General features: G+C 40.2%; 1 protein-coding gene across 2 annotated transcripts in view; it reads right to left on the bottom strand.

Annotated features, from left to right (window-relative positions):
• Positions 1 to 2,506: 2,506 nt before the first annotated feature.
• Positions 2,507 to 24,903, bottom strand: part of STMN2 (stathmin 2) — a 37,916-nt gene continuing 15,519 nt past the window's right edge. Inside the window, exons 2-5 of one of the 2 annotated variants that reach the window (XM_027893074.1) lie at positions 18,293 to 18,388; positions 17,508 to 17,680; positions 8,090 to 8,281; positions 2,507 to 3,868 (exon numbers count right to left, since the gene is read on the bottom strand). In XM_027893074.1, the coding sequence (XP_027748875.1) occupies positions 3,809 to 3,868; positions 8,090 to 8,281; positions 17,508 to 17,680; positions 18,293 to 18,388 (521 nt within the window). In that variant the 3' untranslated portion in view covers positions 2,507 to 3,808. The remainder of the gene's footprint in view (positions 3,869 to 8,089; positions 8,282 to 17,507; positions 17,681 to 18,292; positions 18,389 to 24,903) is intronic. The other variant, XM_027893075.1, reaches the window with a different exon arrangement.

The raw sequence follows: 24,903 nt of genomic DNA, 5'->3' as shown, positions 1-24,903 counted from the left end.
GCCTTCTGACTCTGGAAGTATTTAGGAGGTTGCAGCAAGGTGGGGGTTTCTTCTCCCAAGTGACAAGTGACAGGACAAGAAAAAATGGCCTCAAGTTGCACCAAGGGAAGTTTAGATTGGATATTAGGAAAAAATTCTTCACCAACAGGATTGTCAAGCATTGGAACAGGCTGCCCAGGGAAGTGGTTGAGTCACCATCCCTGGAGGTATTTAAAAGACATAGAGATGTGGCACTTAGGGACATGGTTTAGTGGTGAACTAGACAGTGCCAGGTTAATGGTTGGACTCTATGATCTTAAAGACTTCACTGCTTTTCAGGTGGATTTCAACCTAAATGATTCTATGATTATATGACTTGGTTTGAGCATAAATTTTGTGGCTTTGGTAGGACCACGTGAAGTGTGATAGGTTTGCATTGTTCTCTTTTGATTACTAAGGCAGTCTCCTCATGGCATCCTTGACCTCACTGATGAGTTAACCAAGAGGAAACAGGACCCCACCCCTTGCTGAAGGGGCAGTCCTGGGACCTGCAGAGGCCACAGGCCAGAAATGCCTCTCTAGAAGTGCTGCCCTGATTCTGAGCCATCACATATCCCAGTGAGAGGAGGGAACATCTGTGTGGTGCAGCACCAGTGTTACAGGCTCCCTCCTGTCCTGTGGGAGGTGTCAGGAAGCCTGGTCTGCTCACTGCTCGTGGCATGGAGTTGGGAATCTATGGTTAATCAAAGAAGAGGCCTGATTTATTTATCTAAAAGTCCTGAGCACTCTGCTTGCTGTTGAATTAAAAAACAAACTGTCTTATCAGAATGGTAAAGCTTTAAAAAGGGACATTTTGAATCTTTCATTACTTTTCAAGATCCTTAATCTGTAACTCCACACGAAGAAACCCATGGCAACAATACACTTTTGCTAGCACAGTCAGGGAGGAGCTAGGAAGGCACTACTGAAGCAAAATGTAAGGAAATAATGTAAGGAAACAGGAGCGAAATGAGGAAATGTGCATGCTGCCGGTCTCTAGATATTTCTTTTTCTTATTAGAGATGAAATATGCAAAGTATTTGCAAACAAGCTTTGAAAGCATACCTATACTTTAATAAAATGAACTGTAAACCCACAATTGTTAACAGAGCCAAGTGTGCAAAGCAGAGCATGGGCTCTGACATAGGTCAGCAAAACTCTCACTGTCTGGTTCTTCACTCATTTCCCTGGTGCAGCCTTGGTACCTTTTGAGAAGCATTTCCCAAGCAATGCCCAAGTCTGTGCTGGGAGCCATCCAAGCTGGCACTTTGGATGTGGACGCCCTCATCTGAGGGGGGAAGAGAGTTGAGCCTCATGGATGTGAGGCAGGCTGCCCTACTTGGACGCAGCACCAGAGATTTGTCCTTGGCCTATTTTCCCAACAAGCATAGCCAGTAGGACTAACGGGAAAAGGGCTTGAAGCGCTACAAGAAGTTGTTAAGTCAATGGACAGGAAAAACTGTAAGTGACTTGCCATTGGGAAATGAAACTAGAATCCATAAGCCCTCCTGGACCTTGAAATGAAACACAGTAATGTAGTTTTTTGTTGGGGCTTAAAGCAATATACAAACTTTGAATCTGGAAGACACGAGGTTCGATGTTGCCAAGTCTTCAAAGTCTGCTACCTGGCTTCTTGCCAGGTTTACTTCTGGTAATTTCACCAGAGAGGTAAGTAATTGATTCAAGAAAACCCCGTTGTCATAATAAGTTGGAGTACTCCTTTCATTCTGTGGTATGGAGCTCACTCGCACAGAGAGCTGAGCTCGCAGCCTTTCTCCTGGATCAACTTCTGCTGCTTCTTGACTGTGGGACATCACTTGGCTCTGAAATAAAATAGTCTGCATGGGTCAAAAAATGACTGTTGCAGATCTGGAACTTTATGGCCATCTCTCTGAAGGACCAAGTAAATGGTGCCACTTTCGTGACTTTTAAGCAGAAAACTAATCATAGAGGTAATTCTCGATCACCTGCCTAGTTCAAAATGTTGTCTGATTAAATTTTACATCTCAGCTCTTCAGCTCAGCAGCTACCTTAGTGATTTTTTTTTTTTTTTAATAAATCCTATAAATGAATCCTTTTTACTCTGAAAACCAGTGTGTTAGCACTCAGAGTCTTGATGCAGCTATTGATGTATGTACCCAGAGCTATGTTATTCACTTTTCTTTCCCTCACTTCCATTTTCCCCCCCCCAGTATTGAGACAGGACTAAGGAGTCCATGTGTATGTGTGTGTAGGTAGTTCTTTTTAATAAACTTAGTGCTAGAAATCACATTTATAGGCTCAGTTTATACAGTAATCTTTGAAAACAACCAGCCCAAGCACTGGAAAACACATAGCAGGGATTAGTCCTGTCTTGGTAGAGAAATAGGCTTGGTTTATTAACAGCTCTTATTTAAGTCTCATTTCCATGCTTTTATAACTACACTGGGTTTTCCCCTTACATGGGCACGTGTCAGAGAAGTAATGGAGCGAGAGAAGAGACAAGCCCTTTTTCAGTTCACAGAACCCCAATTCTTTATTAATCACAGCTTGCTCACAATGACATACAGGAAAATAGCACTAATGAAGAGTAGAATATGCAGGCAGCAACCTCCCAGGGGGGTAGGGACAACTTCAAAACTGCAGCTATTTTGGGGATGATGTGTTAGGTTTGGTGATACTGTACTTGGCACAAGCACCCTGTCTAGTCATTCCTCCTGCTTCAGCTCTCTTAGTCCTAGATGTCTGTCACTAGGTAGGGTTGGCTAACACTGAAGAGTAAAGGTCATAAATGGAAGTCAGCAGTGTCAAAGAAAAAAAGGTAACAACTGGCTCATGGGTTTCAGGAGAAATATTCAGTAGCTTCTTGTACTATTTATTACACATGTAATGTCGTAGCATCAGATAAGTATCATAGATCATGGCACCTACAGATAAAGCCACTTGATGCTATCTATTATTTAGTTGCTCCATCAATAAATTTTCAAGTGGTGAATTAAGCTCACTTTACAATTAGCATTTGTATGGTTGTTGGCATCATCCAGAATTTGCCATAGCTTGATGGTTACAATGTGCCTCGTAAACTTGTCTTAAACTGATCCTACTTGCTTTCATTCTGTTGGCACAGCTGTTTTTGTTGCCTCTGAATCTCGAAAAGCAGAAGCAACAAATACTCCATGTGACTATTTAACCTCAATCATACAGCACACTGCAGAGTCCTGCAGCGCAAGTTGAAAAACCATTTTAAGAGCCTTTTGTCTTGGGCAGCTGAATGTAAAGTCACAATACCTGTGACCTAGTCACTGTTTCAAGAAAGCTTATTGATGGCAAAGCGGTCTAGGTTATTAGGCAATGACTGGTCTCTAGCACCATAGAACTACTACTGACCTCATGGGGGGTTGGAATGAAAAGTCGCAGGGAATGGAATTAGACGTGAGGTGCTTCAAATGAACAGACCCAGCAAATTCAACCGAGTGGAAGTAGACAACATCAGAAGCCTGTTACAGGACATGTAAGATTATGAAATAACTTGCATATGCAATAATTGTATTTTTTAACAAAAATGTAAGTATTTACAAAATAAGATCCAAGTTTTTTAAACATCAAGCAAATCATTCTGCAAAGAGACCGCATCATTTTTGTTTTTATTTCTGTTTCTTTTTTAAAGTTTTTTTTTATTGAGTTCTTGATTTTTATTTTTTTTTTTAAACCATGTCATACATTTCCCATACTGATATCGCATGATCCATAATAATATAGGCAGGGGGAGTTTACTAATGGTGGGGATGGGTCACATCCACCATTTCTGTTTTCAGCCAGACAGTTCCACCTGGAGCTCCTTGTTTCTACGGACCTCTGCGGCATGCCTCTCCTGGAAAACATCAAGAAGGGAAAAATCAAACCTTTTTCTCATTCTGCCTGCCCAGAGAGGCTCATGCTGACAACCCATTTAGGTCATGCACTTGATGTTTGCACAAAGCTTGTTTTATACCACAATCACCTTTGAAGGATTCAACTCAGGAGAGGTGTCATTCACCAGACCAAACCTGAGGCATGCTCGGTGCTTACTTTCTACTGCTGCTCTTGAACTCAGTCTTTTATCTAATATGGCCTTATAATCCCCAGCATCTCACAGAGTTTCACTTCAAAAGGCCTCATAGGGAGGTGCTCCTGGCAGCATAAAATGGGCCATGAGCTCACATTTGCCCTTTGAATTCCTGGGTATTAAAGTAAATATAGGGAAAGATGACTGGGGAAATAATTGCCTTGATGTTGTATGTAGAAGAAGTGTTAGTTACAGTGTTATCTGTAGCATTTAGGAACCAGAAAAAAAAGGTCCAAGAATTTCAGTCCACCAAGATGGGTCAATTTGAACATCTCTAATATCCCCTTACTCTGAATGCTTAAGCTAGCTGCCCTCTCTATTCTTTCTTTAGCAATGATGAAGAAGGGACATGGTTACCAAAAATCAGTGCTAGGCTCTTCTGTCCACTTTCAGTAATATTGTCTTCTCTTTTACAATAGCAATTGTAATTAGTTTAACCTTATTAGAGACACTGTGTATTCAGATACTTCTGTGGAAATGGGCCTGTGATCAGTGTCGTGGTTTTGCCCCTCAGTCCATCCCTGGGGCTGATGATGGTTTTGTCCAGGTAATTTCCGGACAAAAAGGCCAATCAAAAGTCCAGGAACGCCTTTGCTAATTACATCTTCAAGAAAACGGAAGAAAAGGTTGTTGGCGCAGTTGGAATTAGAATAGCAGCCATGTAGGGGAGAGGAGTAGCGGGCCCGAAGCAGGACCAAACTCCCTCCTCCCCCGGCTTGGGCTGGGGGGGGGGGAGCAGGTGCAGCATAGAAGTCCTCCCTTCTCTCTTGTAAGAGAGTGAAAAGAAAAAAAAAAATTTAAAAGATGGACTGCTTAGACAGAAACTGCTGTGGAAGAATTCCAGCCGAAAGATAACGGAGCTTCCAAGGTCGGAGCTGGCAGCCGAAGCTGCAGCAAAGAAAAGTAAAGTGCGAAAGGGGGGAGGCTTGTTTCCCCCCTGCCTTTCTGCTCTCTCTCCTTAGCAGGGAAAAGACTGAAAAGTAAACCCTGCTACTTGTAAAAATTTGCTGGAGTAAGAAGACCCCCCATGCAGCTGATAAAAGAATCTGTGGATATACCAAAAAGAACTGAAACTTCATGAAAAGGACTGAAGTGAAGCAGAGTCCTGGTGGAGATTTGTGACCCTGAGGGAAACCTGTGCTGGAGCAGTGATAACTCAGGTGAGATACTGAATCCGTGCGTGTGTGAATCTATACTACTATTGAAGATTTTGTGACTCTAAAAATCTCATGCTGGAACAAGACGGCCCATGTGAGATGCTGAAATCCGTGTGTGTGTGGATTCGTGCTAAATCCATGTCGAGAAGTCTATCAAAGACTGTTCTCCCATGGAGAGGGACCTCCATAGGGAAACAGGGGTGGACTCTTAAACCATTAGCCCCTGTAACCCTGTGGAAGAAGATCAATAGTAAGCAAGTGTCCCCTTGCAAACCTATGGAAGAAAAAACCCTTCGGGACCTGAGTAATCTCCATCCTTCAGTCTTAGCCCAGGAGGGGAGTAAGCCCAGCCCTGGAAGCCAACACAGAACAAGAGGAAGAGAGAAGAAATTCCAACTGCAATGAAAATGTGCTGCTGCTGAGAATCTGCTATTAGAAAGAAAGAACTGGAACTCCAAAGATACAAAATGAGACTACTTCTTCTCCTTGGACTAGTATAAAAAAGGAAAAAGTATTTCTGTGTATATATAGCATTTCAACTTGAGTAGAAATTGTTATAAATATAATTCTTTAGTTTTTAACTTATTAATAATTTTTATTTTACTAGTAATAAATGTTTATACTGTTTTCCCCAAGTCCTGTCTCTCTTTTGTCTGCAAATACCTTCTCTCAACTAGTAGTAATTATGTGGGGGGTGGAAGGCAAAATTGACCCAGAGCAAAACCACGACAATCAGGAATGACAGTTGTCAAATCTATTGAGTAATGTCCTCCTTGGGGTGTTTATAAAACTTATTTTCAGCAGATTCTGGGTTTTAGAGTTTTCGGTTTACACCTCTTCCCTTTCAACTGTCAAACTATCAGAGTTTTACCTCTTGTGTCTGATCCCCTTGAAAAACTCACAGAAAACCAGATGACAAGAACAAGGTGGCAGCAGAAGCAAATGTCCATCCTTAGCTGACTTCAGTTTAAGACACTGCCTAGGTATTTCCATGCACTAGAGGGTCTTTTCTGGTAAAAAATTCACAGAAGTCAACAGTTATCTTTTCATTATCTGAGTTGGACTGTGGATCACAGGCCAAAGTAGCTTATTGCATCCACTGAACCTGTAAATCAGTTCTGAATTCTATATTTTAAAAGGGACTTCTTTCTTGGTGTTCTTACTAGCTGCCCCATAAAAAAGTTATCTCTGATTGCAAGAACTTGTAGACACCAACACCTTGGGGTATTCACAGTTCTGTGCAGCTTTGGAAGACTTGGACACAGATATCTTACTTCTCTTCCTGTATATTCAGGATTCACTTTTGTGTTGGCAAAAATGTAAAGTCATACAATTTTTAACTACTGGTCGGTACAAATGTTCCCAAATGAGTTACTGTCATCTTTGCTCAGAAGCCTTCCTTGGGTTTCATGCTTACATGCCATCATACTTCTGTGGAAAAGGGGTTTAACAGTCTGTTAACATTAACTAGGACACAGAGATGTTTCAGCTGTTCTTCCCATTTCCTTTTGGACCTAAAGGATGACAAATTGTCTTTTTCCTTTGTTTTCATAAGTTCTGGGATAAGTGCCTACAAACTCATCTAATGCAAAAATATAAAGTAATCTGGGTATAGTTCTTAAGATCAAGAATTATCCTGTTTGCATAGTTATTTGAAACAACATCCTTTGGTTTTTGTTGTTTCTTTCCTACTCTCTGAGACTTTTGTCTCCATCGAAGATGTTGAGGTGCTTATAAAGATCTTGAATATCTCCAAGAGCTATTTTCTTTCTGTTATTCAATTTACCAACAGATTAGAAAGTTCGTTATTGAGAGGAACAAGTGATCACTCATGCAGAATTAACTGTTTTTTCTTAACACTTCTAAATCTTCATTTGCATGTTTCCCTCTTCTGTGAAAGGGGTTTTTGAGAAGGGCACACTTCGTCTCATGTGGGGTTTGTGAATTCCCTGTTTCCTCCAACTGCAAGAAAGATCTCCACAAAAAAATTCACACTCTTTCTCTCAAGACTTGTGGAAGGACAGACACCTTTTTCTGTATATGGAAGAATTCTCCCCGTATTTTTTCCTCTTTGTCCTCTGAGAAACCAAGAACTACAGATATAGGACAATTGTTTGATTTGATCAATGACTTTTCCTAGAAAATGAAATCTAAACACAAGTGACCTTTCCTTTGTTCACAGCCCTTCTTAAAAGCTAGAAAATCAACCTTTCTCTGGAGACAGTCCATCAAAGGGCCATGAAGATTAAGGCCACGAAGATTTCTCAGTTCTCTCCTATGAGGAAAGGCTGAGAGAGCTGGAACTGTTTATCTTGGAGATGTCTCAGGGGGTCTCACAAATGTCTATAAATACCTGAACGGAGGGTGCACAGAGCCAGGCAGTTCTCAGTGGTGCCCAGTGACAGGACCAAAGACAATGAGCAAAAACTGAAACACAGGAGGTTCCCCCTGAACATCAGGGAACATTTTCTTTGTGATGGTGACCAAGCACTGGCACGGGTTGCCCAGAGAGGAATTGCAGTCTTCATGCTTGGAGGTATTAAAAAGCCACCTGGACATGGTCAACGAACTCTAGGGGCTCTGCTTGAGCCATGGGGTTGGATCAGATGAGCTCCAGAGGTGCCTTCCAACCTCAACTATCCTGTGATTGTGTGATTACAGAACTTCAGTCTTTTTCAAAAGTGAGTGGTGGTTTAGTTAATCACCAGGGGCTCTGACTTAAAAATTGCTCAAGTGTAGAAACTGATATAAGGACTGTGCTCAGCATCTCTGCAAAATGTTGATTAGATTCTCCTCTCTAGTCTAAAGGGAAGAGTGATGGTGTGGTTACCTTCTCTTGGAGACGTTCAATAAGAGCAGCTAAATTAGCTTCACGGTTTTCTTTGATCTGTTCCATTTTCAGTATCAGCTTTTCCTCTGCCATTTTGCTGAAGTTATTGTTCTCCTCCAAAGCTTTTTGAAGCACTTCTCGCTCATGTTCTCTCTTCTCTGCCAGATGTTTCAGCACCTGGGCCTCCTGGGACTGAAAACAGAGAGATGCGGCTTAAATAAAAGACTCATGTAGAGCAAAATAACCCCTATAGGGCCACAGTTTACTGAGTTTGGAAACTGCATAAAGTTTGTTGCTTTTTTGTTACATGCACTGTTTGGAAAAACCAATTCTGTGAATAAACCAGATTAGTTTCAATAACAGGAGCTTAGAGGCACTGCCTAATGTGGGGTACAGGCCTGAGGCAGCAGCAGAGATGTGTCCAAAGCACTTCTGTTGAGAAATCCTGTCATGTCCCGATGACCCATTACTGCCCTGGGTCATGGGGATTGCTGCAGTGGTTGCTCAACCTCTGACAGCTGCAGATTTTCAACTATGAGCATTTTATTTGTAGAGAGAGGGGACTGGGGGCTGCAGGGACATACAGTGTTAAAAGGGAGATTGCTAATGCAGGAGAAGTGCAATTTTCATTTGAGTTGGACTATTTTTTAATGCACTTGAGTAGTTAATAAAAGACTTTGAAGTTTATTGTTATGAAAGACAGGCAGCATCAATTCAATGTTTTTTCCCATTATATTTATGTTTGGCTAAGTCTCACTGCTTAGGAAGGGAAAAAGAATTGAATTCTACAGAAAATAACATAAAAATAGTTTCAGTTACAAGTCCAAATTTTGCAAGGAAGATGAAAACTGCAAGTAGGAATTAAACAGATGTAGGCTTTGCTCAATATTGTGTTCTTCTTTGCAAACTCACTGCTCAGAAGCATAAGCTTTGTTATTTATTTTAAATCAAATTGCTAACACGAAACCATTAATCCTAGGAGAGAAGCCAAAAAACTTGCAGCATTGGACCCATTCTCCTGGCAAGTCTGGTTGAAAAGACAGTTATTTGGAAATGATAAACAACATTGTACACTTTTGTATAAAAAATAAATTAGAGGGAGCACCAGAAGTAAATAGAAAAGAGAGAACAAAATATGGCTCCAGGAGGCTAAGTGCAGATCCCAACACACTGTTGCCATTGTTATCCATAGAAATGAATTAGTTTAAGGGCTAAATTAAGGGCTTTAACCATTAATTACAAATAGCTGTAATGAATCCTATTAAATTCTTTCATGTGGCTTTAAATGGAGTGAAAAAAGCTGCAATTCTTTTATACAAACAAGATCCAACTACTAGGAGAAAACAAATATTTTAGTGAAGGTAAGATACACACAAAGCCAAAGGCACTGATGAGGATAATTAAGGAGATTCTAGAAAAGGTTGCAAAGGCCAGACAGAACATCTTGCAACAAGACATTGGCGTGAAACATATCTGGCTTTGAAAGGCTGTAATGGCTTGCCTGAGATCATAGGAGAGAGCCACTTCCATCCATCCTGGACACTTAATGTATCTGCTTTCACCTCTGGCCTGACTGCAGTTACAGGCTCATTTCTCGAACTGTGATCTCTGGAGCACTTGCTGATGGGAATGGTCTCCTGAAATGGCTGGTTCCTCACAAAGGCTCTTCCCCCCCATTTTAGCATATGATGAACAGAGAGTAATACAGCAAATGTTTTTCATCTCTTTGACTCTTGTGTCAGATAAAAGATGTTACAAATGGGAACAAAAACCACCCCCAGACAGATGCAGTAAAACCAGGGAGTTTCACTGGTGGAATATGTAAGGAGGATGAGCCAAAGGCAAAAAGGCAAAAAGAGCTAGGCAAAGAAGGAATTTTGTAGAGTAACTGAAAAATAATAAAAGCCTGATAAGTTTAACAAAAATATGTTAGAATTTAATAATCATATAGTGAAATAGCCTATTTGAAGCAGACCATTTGATTCCAAATACTTAGAATTTAACAGTTCTTAACTGTACGCTATTTAAAAATGTAAATAAAGTTATTTTGAAAGATTTGATGCACTGTAAAACTGAAATAATTAAACATCTTCATCTTGCTTTAGCATTTTTGGACCAATTTGAGTGGCTCAGTTAGACTAGTGCTTCTGAAGTTATTCTATATTTTCTGTTTAATTTACCACTCAATGGCAGCCTTTCATCTACTTTTGGAAAAGTTATTGTCATTAAATTTTGCTTGCTGACATGAATTTTGTGAAACCTTTGCTTAAGTCATCTAAAAATAATGAATAATCTAAGAATCTATTTCCCTTCCTGTAGGGAGTTTGAAAAGACACAATAAGCCTAACTGTAACATCCTTTCCCATTAAACATTTAAGAATTGACTTGTTAATTTGAAAAGCTAACATTTCTATTGTTTAAATATGTCTATATAACATGTTATAAAATCAGACCTTTTCAGATTTAGAAAGCAGATATTGTGAAGGACATATCTATAACTCTAATAAAAAGTAAGATTTGGACTACGCATATAAGAAGCATTTTTTAAAAGAGCACTGGCTTTCAACAGGAGATAGTAAAATGCCTTTGAGGCACTTGCCCATTTTTCAGGATTTGTTTTCTTCCATTCAAGCCCTTTGTCTTCTGGAACTACTTGTTATCATAAATCCAGTTGAGAAGTGAAAAATTAGAGTTTCATATAAAGTATACACATTTCTGGAGGCTATCCTGGTAGACAAAACATTCAAAAATAATTTGTCCACTAAGGCATGATAATGAAGAAGATTTTTATACTCTAATTCAGTATTTACAGGATGCAAATTGTGTTGGCATCAGTAAGAGACTGTGTGAAAGCTGAACCAGGCCTCAGGAACTAATTGCAACCCTAATGCGATTTTCCTTTACAATATGCCCTAAATAGCATATTGTGAGGAATTTTGATTGAGGAAAATCACCAACACCCAGGACTGGTTCAAAATATAGGAACCCCCCACCCTGCCACAAAACACCCACGGGGTAGTGTCTGATTTAGGCTGATGTCCCTCGTCTAATGGCATTGTACCCCAGCTGTCACTCTGCCTGTTTCCCTAGTGTTCAGACCATTCTGAAATCCCCTTATGACAATTCTGGAAGGCAGCTGGTATGTGTTTGTACTGGATTGTCAAATAATTTTCTGTTTCCAACACATTTGGCAAAAGAACTTGGCCACCCTTGTCTATTCAAAGTCTACTACACATCCAGAAATGGGTAAATGAATGACCATGGATACCCACAGGAGCTGGGATTAATAGACTCCCTTTGTTGTTTGTCTTGGCTTTTAACTGCTGTGTTTTGGACTCACACAGTTCCACAGTTATGCAGGATTCCAACATACATAGGAAGTTTTTATTTCAAGTTTATTTTCAACACTGTATTGTTTGAAATGCTGGAAAGGGTATTTTCAAATCCCTGATAGTCTATGTTCTAACGTACTTATAAAATGGGTTATGAGAAGTGCTTCTGGTACAGCTGTTGTGAGAAAATGAGTAAAAAAGACTGAAAATGGGGTGAAAGAGAAGATTAATAAGGAGAGAAAAGTATGAAATAGTGGAGAAAGAAAAAACAATACTCAAAGGGGAATATTCAGAAGACTTCTTAAATACAACAAAGCACAATCAATGAAGCTCCAGCTGCAGAATCTAACATTAGATCATAGAATCAAAGATTATAGAATGTCTTGATTTGGATTGGACCTTAAAGATCATCTAGTTCCAACCCCCTTGCTATGGGGCAGCAACACCTTCCACTAAAACAGGTTGCTCAAAGCCCCATCCAACCATATCTTGGACACTTCCAGGGATGGGGCATCCACAGCTTCTTTGAGCAATCTGTGTCAGTGCCTCACCACCCACACAGCAAAGAATTTCTTCCCAACAACTAATCTAAATCTCCCTCTTTTTGTTTAAAACCATTCCTCCTTGTATTATCACTATCTGCCCTTGTAAAAAGTCACTTTCCCTTTTTCATAAACCTTCTCTAGGTACCGAAAGGCTGCAAAGTAATGTAGAAGAATAAAAATGTTTATTTGGTAATGTTTAAATGTGGAGGAATAAAAATATTGGGAAACATTCCTGGTACAGGTACCTCTGCTCCTAGAAACATACTGCAGTGCTAAAAGGATACTTAATGCAAGCAAACTTCTATGATGTTCATGCCATATTTTTAAAGGATCGTGTACATCCTCAGTTTTCAGAGAGGAGAGGTCCAAAAGGAAATCCAAATCTCTTACCTAGCTGGCCAGAGACATATGCAAACAACTAAATGCTCTCTTCATGAGCAAAATTATTTATGGAAACCAGCTTTGGAGATACATATAGTTTTTAATTATTACTCACAGAAAGAAAATTCTCTTTATCCAAGTAACAGGTGGTTTATTTTCTCACATTTATCTTTGTTTGACAGATACGTCCAAATATTGAAGTAATTTATAGAGATAAAAGTAATCCTTTATTACTTTTAAGCAAGAAATGGGCTCAGACAACTGCTTTTAAACTGGGAATTTCAGCTTGAATGCATTCACCTTAGTCACCAGCATCCTTATACTAGGATGTATGACGCACATTACCAGTCATGAGAGTTCCCCTTTCACAGCACGTTCATTCACCGGGTTGAATTTGTTTTCAGTTTAGTTATTCAGAAGAAGCTGCAATAGACCCAGCATTCCTCAATGTATTGTGTATTTAAGAGATACTATTAATGGAGCAGAATGTGAAGACAGGAGTAAACACTCCTACTGCAATCTAAATGCCAGTGTGCAGCCTAGGTATGGTGACTTGAACTGATGTTTTCACAGGAAGAAACTGAGGCTGGGATTTTTCCATGAAAAAACATGGAAATGGACTCAAACTTCACTCAGAAATACCCACATGGCAGGAGAGTGAGAGACATCTGAGCTGTAACCATAGGTGAAGTTCTGCTTCTAGTGAAATTAGATGGTGCAAAATTTTGCTTATATTTTGATGAGGATCTTTTTATTTTTTTTCATCCAGTCTGCCAAGGGACCTTTGAGTCAAAGTTACTAAGGATGTGGAGGGAAAAAAAACCCGAGCCCATCTATGATGCAATTCAAGAAAATTCACCTTCTCTTCCTCAGCTGGCACACAATTGCTGCTCCCAATGTTCTGACCCATGGGGGTGAACAAGGCATGTTGGAGGGATGAAAGCAGCACCACCTGCACCCTCTGCCTGATGCTCACCTAACTGCTCATGAGGCACTTTGTGATCTGCTGCAGTTTGAGGTCTGGCGTTTTAAAGTTAATGAAGATCAATGTCAGATTGTCTTATGATTTTTCATTAGAGGCAGGGCCTGTGACAGACTGCAGGGAGCAGCTCTGCCAGCACTGGGATGTATGCTCCGGCTGATTTCACCTATTATTGGGACCTTTACATGAAAAAACACTTCATGCTGAGAGCAATAGGAAGGGAAATCAGTAGGTAGGCAAGACAGGGGACAAATGTCTTGAGCAGTGTCTATCCTCCCTGCCAGCCTGCTTGCCTACAAATTTGGTGGGATATCAAAGAGGGGAGCAGGAATGAGATGGGAGAAGAAAGCTCCACTTTTGCCAAGGAAGGTGTGGATCCTTTCTGTGCCTCTTCTCTTACCTGGAGTGGCAGTTTTGTAAGTCCCATGCAGTGTCCAGGAGGGAACACCTGTCCCCCAGCTCTGCTGCCTTCCCTGCCCTGGCAAAGCCTTTTCACCCATTAGCCTTCTGTACAGTGTGGCAAAGCATTTATGACTGTTCTCCTGCATTCTTGTAGTGCTAAGCTCTAGGGATGAGCTTGATTCAATTTCATCCCAATACAAAGCCATTTAAAGGACTTAATTACATAGAATTTCTTTCCCATAATCCAAAGTCTAGTAGAAATGCATATTCCTACTAGAAAAACTACATTTCTGCTAAGGAACACTGCTGCATACAATGTCACAGCACTCTGATTTCTGAAGTGAGAAGGATGAAAAGATCTTTCTGCTTATCCATCCAGGTGGGAAAATATAGCACACCTATGCTGAAGAAACAGTGGGATAGCAATGACATACTGTAGAGAGGATTCTATAAATGGAAAGGACAAATCTGAAACTAGCCCAAATGAGTCTCATTGTGTGGTGCAAAATGAAAAAATGCCTCAGGTGAAGCTCTCATTTTGGTCTGAGAGTATGAGGTCATGATTGTCAAGGGAGGTAGAAAAAAAGGGGGAGAAAAGGAGTCCTGTAAAATCTTGCAAGGAAATAAACAAGAATGATAAATAGGAAACAGCATGAGTAGGAGACTGCTGAAGTGCATGAATTGCTGTAGATGTTCTCATGAGTTTGAAAATTTATTAGTGAACACTGCCTAATTACAGAGCAGAGCCTAATTCCTAAACAGTGTGAAATTCATTAGCATTTTTTTCCAAAAAGGCAATTCTCATCCATTAGTTATACTTGATTTTAATTAGAACTGTGCTGGAAGGGCAAGATCTAGAACGGTCATGCCTGACAGCTCTTGTACAGAGATTAAAAAGTATGATAACAACTGCAATGCTGGCTGTCAGAAAAAGTCTGCCTGGTTTGTCGAACAGCAGAAAGTAGAAGATGCTTAGAACTCTAGATGAAGCTAGGCAAATCTGCCTGGTTCCTTCCTTGAGATATATATATGCACACATTTCTAGCTTTCAGCAGTCAGCAAGTTACACATATTCTCAGTCTTAAGTTGCATTCATATAATAATTTCCTAAAGTGTAATGCTCTATCAATTTTGAACTAAATATTTTAATAATCTCTGAACAGTCTGTGATAACAAATATACCTTGAATAAACAGTACATGAAAAGGTGATTCCTTTTTGAAATTGCTGTCTGATGATTTCCTTGGGTGTTTCTTCCCCTTTAGATTGTGTGAAACAGAATATAATTGTTCTTATTCATCTTGTCATTACCATTCATGACTTTGTAGACTTCTCTCTTATCTGTTGTCTCTTTCCAAGCTGAAAAGTGGACTATTTAATTTATCTTCTTATGGAAGATTTTCTGTTCCTCTAATTGCTTTTTTATCCTTCTCTGCACTATACTCGTTTTGAGGCCAAGAATGAAGCCAATAGTTGAGATGTGAGAGCACCAGGGATTTAAACAGTGATGTAAAGAAGCTTTTTGTTCTGTTCTTTGTTCCTTTCCCAGCAATTTCTGCTGCAGTGCTAGTGTGAAGGATCTTGTCTATTAAAATAACTCAGTTATATGTTCATTCAAAATTAATGTCAAAATTAATGTTCATTCAAAATTAATTCAAAAAAGGGGAACAAATGGTAGGTGTCTGTATTGCTATCACTGATTACCAGTCTATTGCATAATGAGTTTTTCTTTTTGGAAGAAATGAACAGTAATGAAACCAATGGAATGAAATATCTGGAAAGTTCACTTTATATTTATCACCAAGTATATGCATAATATCAGGCTTTTTAATTGCTGCCATTTAACTCTGCGTCCATATCTTTACTTGAGCATTTGTACTCGGCACAGGAACTCCACACATTTGAGTTTTCGGGGCATATCATTGCTTGGGTGTGTAAGAGCTCATACTTTTCAGCAGGTGCTAGTCCAAATGCATACCCTTTCATACACAATCATGTCCTTTTACCGAATTGAATACTTTGGCAGAAGTATTTCTGCAAAAGAAGCAATAGTGCTAATGAGTGTGGATCAGAACCACAGTCTTTGCAAGCAAGCCAGCAGAAATGGCAAAAATGGCAACACTGCAGTGCTCATCTAGATGAATTGTTCAAATTAGCGAGGTCCAGAATAGCCAAGTTTCACTGCAAATCAAAGCTGAGGGCCAGGTTTTAAGGACCTGTCAATAATCCAGATCTACTGGCTCCAGCAGAAACACATCAAACCCTACACCAGTGTAGTTTCTTGGCAGCAACCCTAATCTGGTCTGACAGGAGTGAAAGGAGAATGAAGCTGCTTTTCTTGGATCTGATCCATGTGCTATCTGTAGCGTAGCTGCTGTTCCTGGACTTCTGTACTCATCTTTGTCCATATTGGGGAAAGTTCTGTAAAAATCAGTTTTAGTAACAAATCACATTTTTTAAAAGACAAATGAAAGACTTAGAGACATATAAGCTTGTTTCACTTTCAGATACCTTCTACCAGGGACTCTGAAGGCAGGTGGAAGAGGTTTCTAACTCCTATTTAACTGGTGCAAGCTGATTTGCCTCAAAACTGCATTGATCTCCTGGCTGAAGGACACAGAAAGTCCTTCTATGGCTCCTAAGGCTTCTGTGGCTCTCCTTTTGTGCAACAGCAAAAGGAAACATGAATTAACTAGGACAATATATTGCCAATCTTGAATTTTCTGTGGTCATTGCAGCCAGTTTTGACTTTCCTGAAATGGTGCAACACAGCACAAATGCTGGGATCATATAGGATACAGATAATTTCCAGACTGGCAATTCAGGCTGGCTATGGTGAGTCTCAGTGGCTTTGCCTGTCATCCTCTGGCTTAGTTGATCTGGAATTTGTTTTTTTCTCTTTGGAAAAAGAAAAAGCAACCTGATCTAGCTCTGACCTAGAGCAAATGAAGATCTCTTCAATACATCAGTAACGATGAAAGCCAAATAAACAGTTAGTTGGGACTTCCTGCTGCATCTGTGCCAACTTTGTGAAGAAGGTGCAGCAACTCTTCCAAACACTATGTGACAAACTCACTGATTATGAAACAGGACTTTACCTTTATGGGTAAGATCATAAAGAAGGGAAGACTTAGTCTGTGGAAAACCCTACAAGGCCAACTTCCAGCACTACTGAGACTGCTAGAAATGCTTCTTAGTAGCTGTGCTATGCTAGGGCCTTCATTCAAGTGTGTGTGAATGATCCAGAACATGCTTTATTCAGGGCTGATGTTCCTCCATACTGCATAAATAAGACATTTTAGCTGCCTCAGGCAGGCCTTGTGAGAAATTCTCACAGGCACTACAAGGAATCAAGGTCTGGTAGCTGAGACAGTAGTAGATTGAATTGCACATCCATCTCTTAAACTCAGACACCAGAAGAATTGCACTGGTTTTCAGCAACTATTATAGGTGTCCTGAACGAACCACTTAACTTATGCTCACACAGTATACACATGTGTATTTGAGCCTACCTGGGCTCCTCTCTGAAGCTGTCTGTAATATGTGACACATACCTCCCCAGCATCAAAACCAGTGAGGCTTGTTTGCAAGCTGCTGAAACAAAATACACTCATTTCTTTAAACATGTTAATAATTTTTGTCCATGCAGGCCTGCATGGACATCACATCACTGTGAGTCAGTGATGTCAACGGAAAACGTACAAATGGACAGGAAACTTGGTTGTTATCCTGTACACTGTCACATCTAATTACTGGTATTTTTTTAAGGAAAGATACCTTTCTCCTCTCCTCTGCAGCCTCCAGCTTTTTCTGGATCTCCTCAAGAGAGAGTTCTTTCTTCTTTGGAGAAGCTAAAGTCCGTGGTGCTTCTGAGACCGGAGATGGCGGCTTTAGGATCAGTTCAAAGGCCTGGCCTGAGGCACGTTTGTTGATTTGTTTCACTTCCATGTCTGCACAATAAAGTGGGAAATGGTAAGTCCTTCAATAGGCCAGCAGGATTGAGGAGAGATCAGAAGCACAGACAAAAGATTTAGCATCTTTGCCCTGGGCATTTTAAATGCAATGGCAGATTATGGGCTGAAAACTGTTCTCAGGAGTACATTACATTTCATGTGTAATAGTTTAATTGTACCTTAATGTCATAAAGATAAAAATTTACAGCAATATTTGAGGCTTATTGGGGTTCTGTGTCATTTCACACCCCCTGTGAGCAGTGCCCAAGCTGATTAATTTTTTAAGCCACGCTTTCATCGTTTCTTCATTTCTTTGGGAATTATGTCAGCTATGAAGAGCCATGATTCTCAAGTGGGGAGCAGGGAAAGTACAGCTCAGTATGAGATGGATAGCTTTAAAAGTTTAGTTAGCTGCTATTAGGAACAATATCCAGCATTATCTACAATCAGTAGAAAGTAATAGGCCAAACTAGTAAATAAAAGATTCAATCAGCAAAACATTCACTGACTAACACTGTGGACTGTGAGGTGAACTGAGTCATTTCCCAGCACTAGAACATTATCTGACCTGTAGAATGATCTGGATGATTTACAGAAAACGTCACTCACCATCATATTTATAGATGTTCATGTTGCGAGGTTCCGGGTAAAAACAGGAGCAGATCAGAGAGAGCATGGACAGCTCCTTCATCTTTTCCTTGTAAGCTGAAAAGAGAAATCTTGTTAGCATGCTTTACTTCCCCAGCTGCTCCTTAGTGAATTTCTAGCTGAGATGACAGGCTGGGGATCAGCAAACCTGCTCTATCACTCATCTGGCACATTTCTCTAGAATATTTACTTTCAACTATTTCTTCTCAACATTGAACCTTTCTCAAATCACACATTTGATGGTGAGTACTGCAGAGACAGCACCCCATCTCCTACATGACCTCACCCTTGGGTGTAATTCAGACAGTCCTCTCTGGTTTATAGAAAGTGAATCTGGCTACCAGGAAATGTATTTAGTATTGGAAGAATGCCATGACTCCACTCTTTCCTGGCAGGTGGAGAGAGAATGAAGCTCTTACAAATTCTCTGACGTATCCAAATGCAATTGAGAACAGCTCTGAAACACTGCCCATGTATTGCCACAGGCAGATGCTGAAGACATTATCTGTTACAAATGAAAATGTCACCCAGATAATTAAAAATAAAACCAGAAATGAGGATACATTTATCAAATCCCTTCCATAATGTCCTTAATATGAGTAACTACTTGAAACAAAGCTTTTCCTTCACCACTTACTGGCCAAAATATGTTGTTTTCACACTGAGGTCTAGTGTACATCAGCTGATGTGATAAATACCCTTGTAGTTCACCTTCATATTATCTTTACTGACTTTGTAATACTGGTAGGCCCTAGCGGTGAACTGAGGCATCCCTGGTCTAGAAATGGTGATACCAACACCTAATCATTATGCAGTGTTCTGCGTTCACCCTTTCTAAGTGATTTTAAGTAGAAAAAGAGCCTTGTACTTGGTCACTTGGTGAGTCAGTGACAGAGCCCAGACTAGAGCCCAGATCTCCTGAGTCCTAGAGCTTTACCCTAGTCATTGCCTACACTGCATAATGCATATATATAAAGGGGAGGGTGATCAGAATTCATCTTGGCACACAAAAATCCCTGCTACTATCAATATCATATCTACAGAAGCAGACACTCATTTGCTGCCAGCATGTGAAAACATGGCTTAAAATACGTGTGACTGAAAGTACTGTACTTAACAGATTAGACCAAATGAACCCTTGATGTTGCTAAATTAAAATCAGACAGTCCTTTGATCTTCAAACTGTGGATAAACATGAAATTGTCAATCAGCCTTTCTAATGAATGCTCTTATGGGGTTTGAATTTGGTTTTCCTACTCAGAAAGGGTCCTGAGGTTGAAGAGGTCTTGACAGCCTTTGGATGCTGCTCACTATTGTGGTATTTGAAAGAGCCATAGTTCAGGAATGGATTTCTAGGTGTCAGTAAATGATTAGTTAATCTAATTAAGCTTTGCATGGGGGCCTCTAATCATGTACCTTGAATAACCCACCTAAAGGACATTTAGCTTTTCAGTAAACATTGGTAAAAGCCAGCATCTCAGGTCAAGAGCATACTGAATATTTTGTTTCGTGGGAACTTAGGCTGTCAAGGAAGCTTGGGCTTGACAAGACTTTGGCTTAAAAGCTAAGTACCAGCTTGCAAGGAATAACTCAAAAATCCTCTGAAGAGAAAATAATGTCCAACTGATGTGTGTTGTCAAACAAAATTAATTGTTCACTTAGGCCTCCATCCAACAAGCACTCAGGTGTGGTTGCCCAAACTGCCCTTTGAGGAGGGCTTGCCCAGCCAGCTGCCCACACCACTGGAATTGCATCCTTTTCAGCAGTAAGGTCGTGGAGTGAATGCACAGCAGACCCTGGCAGGTTGCTAAACACAGAGAAAATGGAAACTGGGTTGAGTGTTACAGACATGGCCATTGACAACACAAGTTGAAAGCTACATGTGCTTGTACAAGATCTGCCGAGTCACTGCCAAAATGTATACCTGGAAATGTCTTTGTAAAAAGAGGCATATGAAGCAAGATCCTATGAATTTTGCCTTTTGGGGCCTTTGTTATTATTTTTTATCTTTGCTTGACATTAAATTTGTTTTGGTTTCTAACAGCATTTAAAATTATTAGGAAAAGGTGTTTGTTCTCCCAGCTTGCCATCTGCAAAACACAGCTGGAGAAAGATAACAACATGCTCAGCTCTCTTTCCTTCAGTGCAATAGCTGCACTGAAAACCCACTGGTAAAATCGCTGTCTTATTTAATTCTGACCACTTACAGAATCAGGATGACTTTCCATACTTTACAAGAATTACATTTTCTTTTTTTCATGGTATTGATTTAGTCTTCATTTGCCCTATAGAGTCCTTCAACTATAACTGGAACTTGGCTTGGATACCCAAAGAGAGTCTGGAGGCTGCTGCAATTCTGGGAAGCAAACAACCTGCCATGCTGGCAAACACTGCTTTTCCTGTTGTAAACTTAAGGGTTGAGGGCATCAAACGAAATGAGGACCTACGCATCTCCTCTGGTGTCCAACACCAGCATCATCATGACATATCCCCCTCCATCAGGCTTACTTGGCAGTATTGAGTAGCAGGAGCTCTGCTTTGCTCAGCTGTCCTTTCCTTAAACATTTCCTTAAAATACCCATAAAGACCTGAAAGCAGTAATGTTAGCCTGGTTAGTCATCTGATTAAAGTGGCTGGTCCCTGTCACACAGTTTAACCTGGAAGGTAACTGTACTTTCCCAAATCCCGAGTGTTTAGTGTTTTAGCCATGGAAGTCTGTTCTCTCAAAAAGCAAGCAGCATGCACAGACCAGACAGCCAACAGCACGGCAGCTGTGCACAGGAGTTCTCGTGTAAACTGAAATAGGCACAAAAATTACCTGACTTGTAGTGGAGCTTTTAAAAACCATTGAAGACACGCAGTGATTGCAAGGAAGTTTATTTTCCAAATGTGTTTCAACTGGCTTGCTAATTATATATGTCCTTGTGCAGTCATGTAGGGTACATATCATTCCATTAACTGTGCAAGCTAAATGAAGGAAAGTAAATTATGGTAATCGTAACATTACAAAAGCTTTGATAGGGAAATTGCTAGGAAAGAACAATGTTGGCAGAAGATGGCAACAGAATCTTTTTAGTTATATGCAGCAAGATCTAAATGTTTATGTGCATTAAAAACGTTAAAGCTGGGAAGAGAAGAATATTGATTTTTGTTAAAAAAAAAAACACCTCATCTGCTTTTTTAAAATAAATTCCTCATATTCAGAGTTGCAGAGAAAACCTTAGAAATACTATCAAATGCCCCTAAAAGCTTTGACAGCTTCAGAGAAGGGTAAACCCAAATACCTCTGAAATTCAAGAACATGTGTTTGGGTTTTTTTTTTTTTTAACAAGTCCCAAATGTACCTTAATATTATTGTTTTAAGCCAAACTCCTTTTCTCAAACATCAGGTATTATATTTAAGAGCTACATTTAGACTCTGTGAAATTACTCTCTGTGTTGGGTGAACATCCATGCTATTCCATTTTGGGCTCTTTACTTCCTGATCCAGGTAAGATCTTCACATCAGCCAGAGCACATCTGCTTGAGCAAGAAGGGAAGCACAGCAAGATTGGATCTCTGGGGGGATGCAATTCTAAGGATTTCATACCCATTCTGTATAATTTTGGGGATCTTTTCTTCAGACTAATCTGGCCTCATGACCTGGACAACCATTAGGGCCCGGGGCCTACCAGATGTACTGCTAGTACACACCTTCCAGTTTCATTACCTATCAAGTAAACCAGTTTGTGCTTCAAGATCTCTCTGAAGTGTGAACCAAAGCATGGTCAACTGGGGTGTTCTGATGATCCTCTTTGAAAGTGCTCTACTGATCTCAAATAATGTTTATTCAGACACATTCCACATTCCTCCACCGATGACAGAAAAGCAGCGCATGGCCAGTCCTGCAGCTCACTTGCCTAAGGAGTGAAGCTACGGCTGCCATTAAAAGTCAGCAACCCCTTATTTACTGCGGGGAGAAATAGGAAGGTTAAGGAAAACACTACTAAACCCATCCTGTCTGTTCTCATCCATTATCCAGTAGCTAGAAGGAATTTTTTACAGTTTATACTGTAAAATGAAAATCTGTCCTGACTGATGTGCCATGGGCAATTTGGGTCACATTTTGTTCCTTGGCAAAAGCACAGCTCAGACAGATTGCTGTGTCACAGCAGAGACCATTATTCATAAACAAGACTATTTTTAACATGTGAAGGCAGAGAGAAAAGTGTAAATCTTATTTATAACTAACACTGATTTTTGTTAAACCCATCCCATGGAATACACAAGCAGCTGTTTGCTTATGCAACGACTGTCCATTAATGATTTTCTTGTATCTATGGTGCACAGATAAAAACAAATGTAAACATGGATTGCAGAGTGGCACAAGTATGACTAAAAATTCCAGGTGCCATGTCTGTGATTTTTACTTAATGTGTGTCGTTAGAGTCAAATGTTTATTTTCTGATGTCAGAATGTTATGATGTAAAGTTACTATTTTGTATTATTTCATTGTATGTAATTTTCATTGCTGAAACAATAAAAAAACCCATTTACTGAACCCTAACTGTTACAGTCATCTGTGACATGAGTTAATGGGGCTATTTTTTTTGAGCTGATGCAATTGCATTGTCAAAATGAGATTTCGATGGAAGGGGTTTTTTGAATTTGGAAAAATATAAAAACCTTGTCATGGGTACTCAAAACAAAGAGTGATGTAGAGGCTTTGCCATAGTCACTTTGTGCTTTCTGTTTACTGAAATGAAAACACACACATTACCTCCTAGCGTGGAAGGAATACAACAGACATGTACCTGTGCAGAGCCTCGGGGCCCTGACAGCCTCACCACACTGCATGCTGGTGGAAACATGGGAAGAACAAACAAGAAGGCCACGGGTTAGCTTCTCATTCCTCAGCTCTGCAGAAATGTCTGTAGCAGTGGAAGAGGCAGATGTTGCACTCTCTTCTGAGCCATCCTCTTGCATCACACTGGCATGAGGAAGCCCTTGGCAGTTCAGTTCTGAAAGTCCTCTGGGACTGAGGGAAAGGCAAAGGACCCAGTGCTAACACAGAGGACTGTGGCCCTCCTGAAATTAACTTGAACTTCAGAGGACTTCAGCCAACGTGAAAACAAAAATTCCAGAGATCTTTTTTTTCCCAAGGGGAGAAGACCTTCTTTAAGGTCTGCTTTGCCTTTACAATTTATCAAGGCTTCCCCCCATATTTCCCTCTGTACTTCCACACCCCATCTGTTTTCCCTAAATTTTCTCCCCATAGAGCTCTTTGTGTAGGAAAGGACGTGAGTTACTAAAACAGACTTTGAAGACAATGGGGAGGACAAAGAGTGAGGAATGAACTTAAAGGTTATAGTATACCTAAGACAGTTTTATTTTCTGCTGGTTAACTGAACGTAACTGTTTAATTTTTGTGCAGTGAGAAGTTCAAACCCTGTTCTTCAGATGGTTTGGCAGGATGTTGATATTTAAGGTGCTGAACTTATGCCTACCTTCATAATAGGCCACCATAAACACAGTTAGTTCCCGATTATCATGTAAGTGTGAAAGTTATGTGAACATCAACAGTTTGAAAATTTTTAAGGCAGCCCCAACCAGTAACCATAGTGCTATCTGCTGTCTCCTGTATTCTGTAGAAGCAAAAAAGACTGTGGAAATTGAGCTATGGGATGACGTCAACCAAAGAGATTTTCCTGAATGTGAACTGTATGGAAAAAGGGAGTAGGCTGTAGCAGCAGCACCAGGAGGAAATAATCCTCCCTATTTGGCTCATCTTACCTGCTTGAGAACCATTGTTTGTTTTGTTACGTACCCGCACATGGAGCAAACAGCTTCTTCTGATTGGCATTGCAGCAAGCTTGGCTCTGTCATATCTTACAGAAAAATCTGTTTTACCTTTAGTTTAGTACTCCTGTTACTGTAGTAGTAAGGATTCTGCATGTATCATTCTGGGTCTGATGCTATCACTAATTTTCCAGTTCTCAAGAAAAATCCCTTTCCCCTGAGGTATCACTTAGAGTCTTACATGAACGATTTAAGAAACAAAACCTTGAGCTCTGAAGTTTTTGAATGGGTGAATTTGCTTCCCATGATTTAGTATATGATCTATTTCCTTTGCATCATATGCCTGAAGGATTGTGACATACCCTTTTACCAGCACACAAAGCCATTAAATTCTTTTATTTCTGAGACAGGGTACATATAAAACGACTTAAAAAGCCAGATATTTCACTGCAAAGTTTTCACTAACATGGCTTTGAAGATCTCTTGTGGTAAGCAGCACTGAACCAAGATCTTAATCTCCATTCATGCTAAAAAGAAAAGTTTCAAGGAGTCCTGATGCTCATGTCTGAAGGCCAGGGAAGCAGAAGACTTTTCAGAGACTCTCCTCAACCCAATCACCCCAGTTTTGCTGTACATGGGTTATCTTGTCTTAGCATTTCTGGGATTTGGCTATGAACTGTACTAGCCTGCCATAAGAGCAGCCTAGTGGAGTTTGCTTCAGGAGTTTCCTGCAACAGGACAACCTCAGATTGATGATCCTTCCCTCAGAAGTGGCCAGGCAGTGCTTAGGAGCT

Source organism: Empidonax traillii, unplaced genomic scaffold (assembly GCF_003031625.1).
Source record: "Empidonax traillii isolate 1590-97213 ecotype Southwest subspecies unplaced genomic scaffold, ASM303162v1 scaffold378:size984864, whole genome shotgun sequence".
NCBI lineage: Eukaryota > Metazoa > Chordata > Aves > Passeriformes > Tyrannidae > Empidonax > Empidonax traillii.
Note: the sequence above shows the minus strand (reverse complement) of the source record. Positions and strands in the feature narration are given on the sequence as shown.